Here is a 13,566-nt window from a genome sequence, read left to right as displayed (position 1 = left end):
TGTCGCTGACGGTCGTCACCATGGGGAAGCTGAGTCTGCGAGCGATCTCGTTGTAGTCGTCGTTTCTCTCTTTGACCTGCGACTGACCGGCAGCGAAGTGGGAACAGACGAAGCAGATGCTGGTGGTGTGGAACAGCAAACGGATGGCCACGCCTCCCTTATTACCCGTGGCCCCGCCCATTCCAGTTTTCACCGTATCAACGGCCACGTCCCTGATCCAAACAGAATGACCCGTTGGTGCAAAACGAAAACGGCTCAATGTTTGGGGAACCGTGCAGCTCCTACCTGATGAAGGGCGCGTGCTGCGGGCGGATGAAAACAAACAGACACACGCCCACCAGCTGCTCTGACGCCAGCAGCACGTACTTGTGATCCCTTGAGATGTTTTTCTGGAGTTCAGCCGCCCACAGTTTTTGATTGGTTGTGCTGAAACAATCAGAATTCGTGTGACTCTTAGGACTAGATGTTATCGAGTTACTGAATTTAAAGGAATCTACTAAATCTGAGAAAACAAATCAACCTAACTTCTATAACTGATATGGTTATAATAGTTATTAATAGACTTGCAAGTTTCAAACTGGTGGCCCTTATTAAAATATCCCCCTTTAAACAATATTTTCAAAACCAGCTGTAACTTCTAGGAGTGTGTCATAAATGCTGTATATTAAATACATAAAAAACGATCTGGTGTTTAACTGCAGAATTAAAAAGCTAACACTGTGAAACTCCTACCTGGCACTGACAATGTTGCCGGCATTCAGTTCAACCATTTCCTCAAAACCGATGGCGAAGATGTCGATGGGGTTACCTTTACCTTCTGTCAACAAAACAAAAACAAAACATTTGTTTTTGTTTTATATCTCTAATCCAACAGTCTGGAAACAAAATGATAGTTGGTACTAGGGATGCCCCGCTCCGATATGGATATTGAAAGTAATCCAAAAACACTGTATTGGATTACATCAGATTGCATCAAAAATCTTCGACATAAGCAGTCCCTTAAGGTTCACATTTTTGCAACCAATGGTAAAAAAAAATTGTCCTTTTTTAATCATACATACTGTTATTGGCTCTTGTTCTCCAACTGACTAATATCACTAGATCAAGCCTTTCATACATTCCACACTATGAAATTGGTAAAGGTACATATGATTTGTGCTGATATCGTTATCAGACAATACTGAAGGCTGCAATATCGGTATCGTATTGGAAGTGAAAAAGTTGTATCGGGACATCCCTAGTTGGTACCACTTCACGTTAATTATAGGCTAGATTGTAGGTATGTTATTTACAATTAAATCTGTTATAGCAAATCTGCAAACAAGCTAGGTTTTGAACGCAAACACGGTCGGGGGAGGCAAACCTCTCCCATCAGTGGTGTTCTGTTGCTAAACACACGAGTGTGTAATGCGAGGAGGACCCAGGGAAGAGCGGCGGTTCAGTGAGACCGACACCTGGATGGTCTGATAGTTGCTTTTGGTCTTTTGGTACGAGAAAACCACTTTATTAATGTTTTTTTTTGTCTCCACTATACATTTATAGTTGGGACGATGTTAGAATGCTGTTGAGAGACATGAAAAAATGTTTACAGTGCAGCTTTAATAAGAGCTTGTTATGCATTCATTATTGTCGAGAAAGAGAAAAATTACAGATTTTTGCCAAATAGTGAGCCAAATTAGTTCACCTGTATAGTTAGCTACATTAAACATTTACATGGTGCATGGTGGCGCCGTGGTTAGCACCGTTGCCTCGCAGCACGAAGGTTGCAGGTTCAAAACTCGGCTCGGCTGCCGTCTTTCTGAGTGGAGTTGCGTGTTTTCCCCATGCACGCGTGGGTTTCCTCCGGGTACTCCGGTTTCCCCCACAGATCACAACATGCCCTACAGGTTATAAATTGTAAGTCGCTTTGGATAAAAAGCGTCTGCTAAATAAATAATCATAAACATAAATAAAAAATGTATTTAAAAACAAATTATTAGCAACTTACAAGGCAATAAAAAGCTTTTAACAAACAGCTGGTGAAATGTAGCCTGGCAAGCCATCCCATAACAACCCAGAGACACGGGGTGGAATCTACGGATTCCTTTCTAAAAATCTCCACATGCTATTGGACAGCGTCGGACCAATCAGATCCATGAACAAAGTGACGTATTCATCGCTGCAGAAATCAGTCATTGGAGCAATCCATCATGGAAGAAGATGCAGATGCATCCCTTTTTGAAATTAAGTACCTCTATCTGCTCATCTCAAAGAAAAGCCCAAGTCTAAATTGTTCAAAGTTGACGCCAAAGCCGTTTCAAACAAGCGCTGTTCCTGAGCTGACGCCATGTTTGTACATTTCTCCATTGCAGCTCTGGTGCTAAGTCTGCACAACGTCTCTACAAGCATAAACTGCTGTGATTGGCTGGACCTAAAAGTGTTCGGTCCAAAGGTAAACCTGCTGAGGCTGTGATGGAGCGTGGCTCGACCAACCTGCAGAGCAAATCCTTTGCTCTAACAAAGGTTAGTGTAGATTTCTTGGCTAGGTAAAATGATATTTGTGTCAAATCCTTTGATTTTTACATTATTCCTTTTGTTCATATATATTAATACATTTATCAAGAAATTACACATTCTTAAATGGCATAAATCAACCAGAAAGACATTAGAAATGCTGGTATAAACACAAATGACAACAATTCAGTTTGCTTTTAATTTCATGTTAAAAACTAAAATACGCCGCAGCTTTCTTCACCTTCACACACCCTGTACACAAGAAATACCTTCAACTGTTGTCCTGTCTAAAGGTAAATAAACATGTTCAGACCCATAAACAAGAGCAGCCCTATTAAACAGTCTGAAGGTGACGAGAACCAGAAGTAATAGCAGATAAATAAACAGCGACATACCCTGGAACTCGGGATGCCCGGCCTTTTTAGGAGCGTCCAGCAGCCAGTCGTTCAGAGTTTGGTTCCGAAAAGCGATGCTCCGAAACTGTTTACCCCCGTTGACGTTCCAGGTGCCGACACACACTCGGATTTGCTTGGGCTTAGTGTATTTGTGGTAGTTCTGGCACATTCCCAGCAACACTCTTGGAGAGGCTGAAGAGGAGAGAGGAGTCAGATTAGGCTGCACAACTTAATGTGTTTATATTTAAGAAGGGAGGGATGGGAAATGAGACTGAAACACGGGAAAGGTAATCAAAGACGGCATAAACAATAGGAATGAGGAAGTACACAACAAGGTTCAAACACTCACAGAATAACTGTTGGTAATGGTTTTCACTGTCTCCAGAAATCCATTTGTTTTCTTTTAACCAGGAATCCAATAACTCATACCAGACAGAGGAGCAAACCACTACCAACACTGGACTTTAGGTAAATAATGAAAAGCAAACACAAATGAGAGGACGACTTTCTGACGGGGCCACCGCTTCACGTCTGTCAGTTACTGTACCTGATTGTAAGACAGGCTCAGTGACTACCATTGTTTGCGAGGGTGAGAAGGAGAGAAGGAAGAAAAGTCTGCGTTAACAGCTTTACCAGGGAACAGGAAAGTCGTTATTAAAGTGAGTCACACAGCTGATGTGTGACACCCCCCCCCCCCCCCCCCTCACAACAGGAAGTTCAACCTGTAGCTGAGAAGACTACAACAGCTGCGTGTTTAAACGTGTCACAAATATTCTAACAATGTGCAAGAGGGAACAGAGCAGGCTCTGTTCATGAGTGAGCCATAATATTATGACCATGGGTCAAGCCCAATCTGCAAAGCAAGAACATCTCCCTACAGATGTAGCGACCCAAGGAGTGTCTGACCTGCGCAGGTGGTCATAATGTTATGGCTGATACAAGTAGTCTTAAATCGGCCGATTAAAATTAAAAAAAGATTGTTTAACATGAATTTGTTGAGATTATTTAATTATTTAAATGTTACGTCACAATTTGCCGTGTGAGGAATTACCGTAAAGACTGGAAGTGGTGAGCAAGGCCCGAGCTTTGTCAGCCAAGTCACTGTTTAACGTGGAGCCCAGCCTCAAGATGTCTATAGCCTCCTGCTTAGAAGTGTCGAAGAAGTTGTTCTGGATGGTCCGCGTCACAGATCGAGCTCCGTCTTTCAGCTTCCCCGCCTACAATTAATATAAAATGTTAGGGAACATGTTTAGAAAATCCCTCAAGATTCCGTCTTTCCAACTGCACGAAAGGAAAAAAAATACAAAGATAAGGCGGTTTGGAGAGATCTATCACAGGTTTTTTAAAAGAAAAGATGAGAATCAGAATTCTTGAATGATGTGCAGCATGGATTTATGGTAAATCTGGACAGATCTCTCCAGGTTCTGAGAAACAGAGAAACGTTTGCCCTTATAATTTAAGCAGCGATGATAACTGATAAAGCAGTAAGCATACACAGACGAGCAGCATTTTTTCCCCCTGTTCGCTTCCTTTATGAACGCATTTCTACAGGTCTGTCACAAAGATACCCCAAGTGAAAGAAAAAGCTATTTAAAGCAGAAATCCAGAGTTTTTTTTGTCAGAGGGCACCATCTAGAAGCGGAAATATGTATTACACCATATACCGTACCCCTCTCCCTACTTTCGAGATTACAGCTGGAAGTAACACCTCTTGTTCATCGACGCTCACCCTTAGCCAGTTCATAAGAACTGTCATCAACTCTGCATCAGTCGAGACATGTCCACAAACTCTCACGCATGCTCTGTGATGAAATCTGTATGTAAGAGAATGTCTAATGCTATTGGCTAACGCTGAGTGGCACTAAATTCAAAATGCATGGAAGGGGCGAGCTTAGCAAAAAAGGTATTGCATACAATATATCCCAGTACAGGGTAAGACAACCACCTTTATGGATTCCTGAAAGAGGGAAAACTTTGGATTGCTGCTTTAAAAAATAAGCAATCAAAAGAGACGTGCCTATCCCAAACTCCACGGTCATTACTATTCAACCCTCAGACCAAGAAATAAACCGGGCGGCCAACACAGACCAACATCAACCTCCCTTGTAAACTTACCATATACGAGTTGAAAGGTCCAGAGGTTAGCCAAAAGAGACAAAAATTTAGAAACAGAAGCACACAGTGGCACACAAATGGTTAACGGTCAGTGCAATTGTGGAAAAGAATGGAGCTTATACGGAGTTATGACTGGACATTTAAACTTAAAAAAGGTGCATTTAGTGGCTTAAAATCTTTCACGTTAATAATGAATGCTCTGTTATGTTTACATACAAACCCAGAATGACATAAATGTCCCTCAAACTGCCAAACATCACAAAAAGCAGAAATAATTTCACTTTGAACTTGGTTGTTAGAGTGCATTTGTTTCGTCACCTTAGCCTTCCCATCCAGGGCACCGGTGCCTGCATAGATCTTACTGATGGAGTCACCGTTCATAGACCACATGGTCCTAAAAACCTCCTGAAACCGGGCCACCAGCTGTGGCTTCTCCGTCAGACCCATCTGCTCTAGCTGTCTGGTGAGCATCTACAGGAAATGAGGAGGACAGAGGTTGAATCAAAACAATTATCTCTAAAAGTCTTAAGAGCGCTACAAACACAGCTGAACTCCTACCTCGAGAGCAAAGAAGGCCTGAACGCTGTTGGTTCGATCCAAACAATCCAAGCAGTTGGTCCTGAGGGTTCCTCCCTGAGACCTGAAGAAACACAGCAGTGAACAATTCCAGATTTTGACTTTAAGCATAGAAAATCCCAACTAAGTAACAGCAACTTAAAGCTACAATGGGAAATCTGATAACAAGCTAGCTTAAAACATATTTTTGCATCTTAACAAAAGTCGTGGAATAGCTAAAGAAGATTTTGTGGGGGAAAAAACAAAAAACAAAATTTGCTAAAGCCAATAACACAGCTTGGTCCAAAACCAACGACGGGACCACCCGGATGTCCGTCTCGCCGAACCACTGCACTTCCACATTCCCTGGGTCCTCCAATCATTACCCACTCATGTGTTAAGCAACAATGGGAAGGGGAAACAGCCGGCTGCTACCACTTCAACTTTAGGACACACCATCAGTGTCCCAAAAAGAAAAACACCTTTTGAAGGCACGGACAGCAACAAAAAACATTTGGACGTAGAAAACAGCGACAGGTGTTCAGTACTATCTCCTTTACTGTGGCAATGCATGTTCCGGTATCAGGGGGATGTGGCCTAGGCATGATAGCCAAGGGTGAGAGTTCTGCGACGGTTTCTATTTAAGAGCTAGCTTGTTTTGCAGCTTTAGCATTAGAATTAGGGAGAAGCAATATATTGAAGTGAAATTTCATGATTTGATCCTGAATCAATGTTTAAAGCAGTGAATTGACTTTCATTGAGAGTGTACATGCAAACATTAACTGTATTTCTCTAATATGGTGCAACTCAAACTCGGCAGCAGTTCCCCCCTTTGTTTGACCGAACAACGAGATCTCACAATAACACTGCATGTGTCTTGGAAGTGTCTGACCCGCGTTTTCCACTTAAATTCTGTCTTAAAAATTGCAAATAAAGTTTAGCTTTTAGTTTCACAACATATCATATCGTCTCTCTGGGATTGTGACCTATATCGTATTGCCAGCTTCTTACCTAAAAGGCAAAAAAATTGCACAATATATATGTAAATACACACACACCTTAAGAAAACATCAATAATTAATTTTGTAGCAACAAAATTTATAAAAACTAGTGTAATTAAACAAATCAATGTCCAAAGATTATTCTCAACAATATTTGAGCAAAGAACACTTTCAGCTACATGATGACGCAAACATTACACAATAAAGCACCTGCTTGGATGATGACATCACAAGTAGATGGAACACAAAAAGTATTCTTTCAAAACACAATTAAACTGTTCATCAGAGTTTCGTAGATTCTATGTGGACCAGATGATGCAGGAGCTGGGGCGGACACAGGGCAAGGCTAGTTTTGCATAAACAAGCTAGCAGTGCAGATACAGCACACGCCTGGCAGCAATGGGACACTCACACTGACAAAATGTGTGTTTTATAAACCCAATAAGTGTGTTTGATCCTAATTTATAATTTTGCTACGAGTGTGTAACAAAATGACAGACAGAATTGGGAGTGTGTAAGACGTCATTTTGCTTCATCAAATGTAAAATGAAGAAAATCAGGACTAAAAAAAAAATCAGAAAGAGGAAGTACTTGTTACCTAAGAATTCCTGTTTCCCCAGTGTAGTAGAAGAAGCCACACTCCTCTAAGAATTTGCCAAGCTGGGGTTTCAGGACGCTGCTGAGTTTTTCAGTTTTGCCGCCCTTCACGTTTTGATGGTAGTCAAAGTTAACCATCTTCACTTCGTTTGCATGCTCTGATGCCTTTAGGTGACTCTGAGAGGAACAAAACAAAAGAGGAAATATTTGATCAATTTTATTTATATGTTCCAAGATCAAAGTACAGACAATGGGGGGATCGCTCAGCTCCAAAGCTGTGGAACGGGCTACGAGTGACTAGCGTATGACTACTGACATGACTTTGTTTAAATATGGATTAAAAGCTCCTTTCCACTGGGCTTTTTTTAACAGTGCTGTAATGTTTTACTCTTGACTTTAGCGTTTCGATTTGGTTGTTTTATTGTTGTTCTCAGTGGTTTTTAAACGTTTTACTTGGCATTAAGTTTCATTTTTAAATGTGAAGCACTTTGGTCGCCCACTGGGTAGTGTAAAGTGTAGTGTAAAGCAATATAAATAAACATTTATTGGTAAAACTTGAATTAAACCCAAAAATGTACCGAATAGGTATTTGGTACTCCTGTGCAAAACTATAAACAAAGGTTGACAGCTGAAGAACATACAGAACATCTAGCAACAATAAAATAGCGTATTTCTCTAAATGTTCTGCATATTTTGCCTTGGTAACAGATCCCGGTTCACTGACGGCTCTGTTCAAAGTAAAGGACTTAGCACTGAATGTCTTCATCACAGCCACTGGTGTGAGAGTTAGCGTGTCGGAACAGAATCTGCGACTAACTCACTAGAGCCAAGTCTTGTAACGTGTGTGAGATGAAAGAAAAAACCCAAGAACTTCTCACCTGAAATGCTTTGCTGAGCATATTCTCTCCTTCTTTACTTCCAAGTAGGTTAATGATCACCTGTTTTCCGTACAGCCTCCTCAGTGCAGTGAAGTGTCTGGAAAACAAGCAGCTGCTGTTATGAACATTCCCATAAATATGAATACTAATGCTGCAGGGGTCTGTTGGTCTTGTTACAAAGTACAAAACTCATAAGTAAAAGTGAAGTTCAAGAGAGAAGGTAGCAACAAAAAGCAGTAGGTCAGTTAGTAAAAACAGGGTCTGAAAAATGTGGTAGCTAGAAAAATATTAAAGGGATATGATGCAGCTTTGCCTTGCTTTTAGCACCTCCTAGTGTCCGTTAGTAAAAACTAAAGTAAAACTCTCCTCGCTGTGCATTTAATCTAATCGCCGTAATGAAACGGCTGAAATGTCTCTTCCGCCTTCATTAGTGTCTACAGGAGCGGTTCATCACTAAATCAAACAAATCAGCTGTGTTCATGATCTAGAACACGCAGGAAACGTGCTGGAAGCAGACTGCAGCGCCAGGCACGCAGCTCCACTTTCATAAGTCCAACAGGTACCAGACCGGCACTCTGAAGTTGCAAGTGCAATATTCTGGCCACAGTGGGCATTGCGGTGCTGAGTGACATTTCGTTAACCATGTAAAGAGTCTTTTTAGCACATACTGGCTCAAGAAAATTATATAAAATATGAAAAAGTTGCTAAGTTTACCTTTAAATATTGAAACTAATGACACAGAAGTTTATGTCTGAACTGAAATTTGAAAAACTGAGTGCTGCCAACTATTTAGTGATACAGTAAGTTAAAAATAGAAATAATTTATAAATAATTACAACACGCAGTAAAGCATGCACGGGGCTAGCTAGCATACATGCTACAGTATGCACTGCTTGTGGCGTTTTAATGAGTAAATAACAAAAAGACTACTAATTAACTAAACATGTAAAAGTTTATAAAAGTGAAGGACAAAATTAAAGACGCATTTCTTAGAAATATAATTTTAAAAAATGGAAAAAAAAGAAACATTTAGATAAAAAATGTGAATAAAAAATAAAATGTCCACATGAACTAATATGATAATTTGGAAATTGGAGCCAATCTGGTTTTAGTCTGTGTTCAGACTAGCTGTTAGCTCATCAGTCCCTGTCTCCAAACAGGCTGTTCAGAAAATATATTTATTACTTCTAACAATTACATAAAAACACACATCAAAAAGACCAAAACATATTTTTACATCTGAAAACCTCATAACAACAACAACAACAACAACAGTTGACAGAACTGCTAGCTGTCTTCAGCGTTTTCTAGTAAAACGCTTGTTTGAAGAAACTCAACAGCACTTGGGGATGGTCTGGTAGGAAGTGGCTGCTGTGAGTTGATAAGGATGGAACCGGTACTATTTGGGTGTAACAGAGATTAGAGAGATTTTGTTTCCACCACAAAACCCTGGCTAAGATCTCTCCCACAAAACATCTGGTCAGTGTGTACAAAAAGTAAAGATTTCCCTGAACAAAAGGTTAAGATGTGGAGAAAACTGCAGGAAACGAACATAACCCACAGCTTAGTGATTTTTATGTTTCTAGCATTTAATCGGCTGCACCCTCCGTTTTAAAAAGCACCCCCTCCTTCACAATCGTGAACAACTTCTCATCTGTCCTTGGACAGTGGGAACAGGAGACACAGTGCGGTTCAGAGGGCTGTTAATCTGTTGAAAGTCAAATAAAGCCTCTGAAAACGGTAAACAAGCGTGGCCACCCAAGCTACACCAAACACCAGAATTACCTTTCAAAAGCTGGCGCGTTTGCTTCAAAGCCCCGTGAGAGTTTGACACGGTGCGAACCCACCTGCAGAGACACAAACCACAGCGTGCTTCTTTGGTGAAACCATTAAAAAACAAGTGCACGTTTAAAGAATGCCCATCTAAATAAAAACCTGGTGACAAATAAAACGATGCAGAAAAGAAAGTTTTGGCAGCGTTTCAATTAAACAAATGATGCTTTAAAGGGAGAGAATGGAGCAGGACGACAACAACAAGTGGTTGTACGGGAAAGTCTGTTCACACCAAGACCCTGAGCAGTCATCTCTCCAACACCTTTATCCCCATGTCTGATTTGTTGCTCTACCACCAGCTCCAATAGAAATCCACCCACACAGCCTTACAGGAAACTAGCAAAACCAGCACTTCAGCCTGTCCACTTGCTGCTTCTTCAGGATTTCCCTTATTCTCTTCTATCTTTTCAAATCTTTCTGTCGTGTTGATCTGTCAGCTAAAGGGAAGCTGGCTGACTTCAATAGTTCTTCCTACTTCTCCCTAGAAGTCACCCAGTTCATTACCACACATATCTGGTGTTTTTAAGCTGTGTGTTACCACGGACGGACACACACCTACACAGCTCGCGGTTTTGCAGCCACCAGCTTCCTTCATTTGAACGTTTCTATATTTAGCTAGGTGTGTGTGTGACTGGGCTAAACCATGTTGCGGCTCCTTTCTGTCGCTTCCGTCATGCAGGTCTAGTCCATGCATATTTAATAACTTCCTGAGATGACACCTGAAACTACTCGGGTTACGGCGGCACACCTCGGATCAGCTCAACACCGTTTATAACCAGTCCCAACCTGAAGTCTATTTCCTCAAATACTTTCCCCAACAAGCCCATTAGAGGATCTATTTCTGTGGTAAATACTATTAAATGTTTAATTTAAAGCAGCAATCCAGAGTTTTCCTCCTCTCAGGAATGATGTTAGCCTAGAAATCTAAAAGATTTCTCTGTGCAGGTCAGTAACTGCGCTCCATTGTGGCCTCCGTAGGTCCACCGATGACCTGAACCGTTTTGAGTCTTGTGCTTTCGCTCTACGTTTGTTGGGTGTGTTTAACACTAGAGCAGCTCAGGAACGACGCTCGTTTGAGACGGCTTTGGCATCAACTTTGAACGATTTAGACTTGAGCTTTGATATATAATGGAGGCAATATGTCCTTTCTTTTATGCTAAGCCGCCCCCATCTTGTAGTGCCCAGTGCAACTTAAGTTGAGCGCCACTCAACATTAGCCAATAAGCAGAAGACATCTGCTTATGTACAAATGTCAATCACAGAGAGTTTGCGGTTTTATTTCCTGATATTTGGATATCTCGCCTCTGATTGGCTAAAAGCAACGCAACTCTACCACTGACTCTGTTTGCTTTGAAACACTGATGTTTTATCTCAACAAAAACACAAGTCTGGAGGAGTTCTGCTGTGTTGTGGAGTTGCTAATGCTAACTGTTAGCTTCTATTAACCAAGACGCACTCTGCTGTTTCCTGGACGCTAAATCAACAACAGCCTTCTCCGTCGTGACACAAGATGAGTGAGTCCATGAATATTAAGTAACAGTGTGACGTAGCTCTGTCAGGCTTTTCTAATCCTAGAGTTTAAGAATGTAGGGGATAGGTGTAGGAGACTATTTTCATGTTCAGCCTGCATGAAAAACTCAGAGTGACTGATTATAATCAGAAAATTCATTAAAAAAAATTTTGTGATCCACATCTTTAAGGTGCAATTCATTTTTCTGCCTCTAGAAGGTGCCCTTGAGATAAAAAAAAAACTGGAGTTCTGCTTTAAGTCACTCTCATGGAAACACTGATAATCTCAAGTTTATTTAACTAGTTCTAATGTTTAAGAAAAAAAAACGCTGCTTCTTTTATCTGGAGCCACACTAAAGTTACACCTCCGGCTCAGGGGATTTATTCGGAGAGGAGAGCCTACAAGCAACATCTGGTAGAGCGGACTAAAAGCTACAAAGGTGCTTCAAAGAAGGAGGACTACACACTTGCATCTGAAAACAACCCCAAACCCACTAACCAGCGTTTTGACCAAACCAGAGACCTTTGTGAACTAAATAGATGATCAGTACCGTCTTTTATATGATTATTATCATCAGTTAACACCTATCCAGATGATCTGGGAACATTACCAGAATAGATTTTGCAAAGTGGTTAGGGGATGTTTTCAGATCAGATTCTCACCTGACCCAAGATGTCTGGGAGCTGAGAAAAACAGAAAAAAAGCCCTTTACTAATCACTATTACTACCACTGACTCACCCATGTCTCACCTAATTCACCAGTCTGTGCAACGTCAGGCCGAGAGCAGGCAAATCCAACATATTTATCCATGAGCATTGAAGGGTTTTTATTGAGGACTGCAAACACATCTATTAATGGCATTAATGGCTCAGTGGATTCCTTTATTTTTCTCTCAGGACCTTTGGCATTGCACAGAAGTACGACTACCTGTGATATGAAAGCACCAGCAACAGCGAAGCCTCCAACTCCCACCCACCATCCCACTCCGAAAAAAAGATAAGAGAGAGAAAAAAGTGAAAGGTTATACCAGGTGGCGTTTTTCATCCCGTCCACTAGGGTGTCGGTTCTTATTGAGGTGCAACAAAACACCCTTAATGAACTTTTTCTGAACACAGCAACAAAAGGTGTTAAAATTGGGGAGAAACGTTTCCACCCAAATTACTTCCTTTCACTTAAATAACTTGAAGTTAGATTTTTGTTTGTTTGTCATTGCATGAAAGCTAAGTTAGCTTAGCTAACCCACCAAGCTGCAGCATCAACGAAATGGTCAGGTTCTTCTACCCAAACAACAAGAACGTTTTCTAATTTCTAAATGTGCATGAATGTAGAAAAGTCTAATCCTGACTTTCCACTGGAAAAGTAAGCAGTAGGTTACGTCAGCGTTTCCACCTGAAGTGTCGGACACCAGAAGGGAGACGTCACAGCGCTTTGCTAAATTTATGTGCCGGGTCTAACTTTTACACGTTTCCAGAACACGTTGAGCTCAGCAGTTCACATTAGCCCACACAGGAAATCAAACACAGGAGCATTATAAAGCTTTGGCAAATTTCAAAATAAAAGACCTAAGCAGATTTCCTATTGATGTCAAAATTGTATGTTTATGTATGTTTATGTATTTAGCAGATGTTTTTGTCCAAAGCGACTTACAAGTGATTATCGGCATGTTGCCCTTGAGGCTAACAACAACAATAACAACAACTTGACATCAATCAAGGAGAGGAGGGAACAAGGAGTGGACGGTAGAGGGTGGGATGGGTGCAGGGAGGGTACTAGTTTAGAAGATGCTCTCTGAAGAGCAGGGTCTTCAAGAGTTTCTTGAAAATTGAAAAGGAAGCCACAGTTCTGGTAGTGCTTGGTAGGTCATTCCACATTTGTGGAACGATGCATGAGAAGAGTCTGGATTGTCCTGAGTGTGGTGTAGGCACTGCTAGCCGACAATCCTGTGATGACTGGAGTGGCCAGGCCAAGACGTAAGCCTTTGCAAGAGGATTTAGGTAGATGGGATCCGTACCATCTCAGACTTTGTATGCTATTGTTAGCAATTTGAACTTGATGCGTGCTGCTAGCGATAGCCAGTGAAGCTCAATGAACAGAGGGATGACGTTTGCTCTTTTTGGCTGATTGAAGACCAGATGCGCCGCTGGGTTCTGGACCATTTGAAGAGGTCTCACAGTACAGGCTGTAAGAC

General features: G+C 41.3%; 1 protein-coding gene across 14 annotated transcripts in view; it reads right to left on the bottom strand.

Moving 5' to 3' along the window:
- Positions 1-13,566, bottom strand: part of synj1 (synaptojanin 1) — a 43,879-nt gene that overhangs the window by 20,250 nt on the left and 10,063 nt on the right. For 8 of the 14 annotated variants that reach the window (XM_070555884.1, XM_070555894.1, XM_070555893.1 and 5 more), the window contains exons 7-18: positions 12,040-12,060; positions 9,820-9,881; positions 8,035-8,131; positions 7,158-7,333; positions 5,562-5,643; positions 5,322-5,474; positions 3,940-4,105; positions 3,436-3,459; positions 2,889-3,080; positions 733-817; positions 286-426; positions 20-212 (exon numbers count right to left, since the gene is read on the bottom strand). In XM_070555884.1, coding sequence (XP_070411985.1) covers positions 20-212; positions 286-426; positions 733-817; positions 2,889-3,080; positions 3,436-3,459; positions 3,940-4,105; positions 5,322-5,474; positions 5,562-5,643; positions 7,158-7,333; positions 8,035-8,131; positions 9,820-9,881; positions 12,040-12,060 — 1,392 coding nt within the window. The remainder of the gene's footprint in view (positions 1-19; positions 213-285; positions 427-732; positions 818-2,888; positions 3,081-3,435; positions 3,460-3,939; positions 4,106-5,321; positions 5,475-5,561; positions 5,644-7,157; positions 7,334-8,034; positions 8,132-9,819; positions 9,882-12,039; positions 12,061-13,566) is intronic. The other 6 variants (XM_070555887.1, XM_070555892.1, XM_070555886.1 and 3 more) reach the window with 5 other exon arrangements.

Source organism: Nothobranchius furzeri, chromosome 10, assembly GCF_043380555.1.
Source record: "Nothobranchius furzeri strain GRZ-AD chromosome 10, NfurGRZ-RIMD1, whole genome shotgun sequence".
NCBI lineage: Eukaryota > Metazoa > Chordata > Actinopteri > Cyprinodontiformes > Nothobranchiidae > Nothobranchius > Nothobranchius furzeri.
The sequence above is the reverse complement of the archived record's forward strand: the minus strand, read 5'-3'. Positions and strand labels throughout refer to the sequence as shown.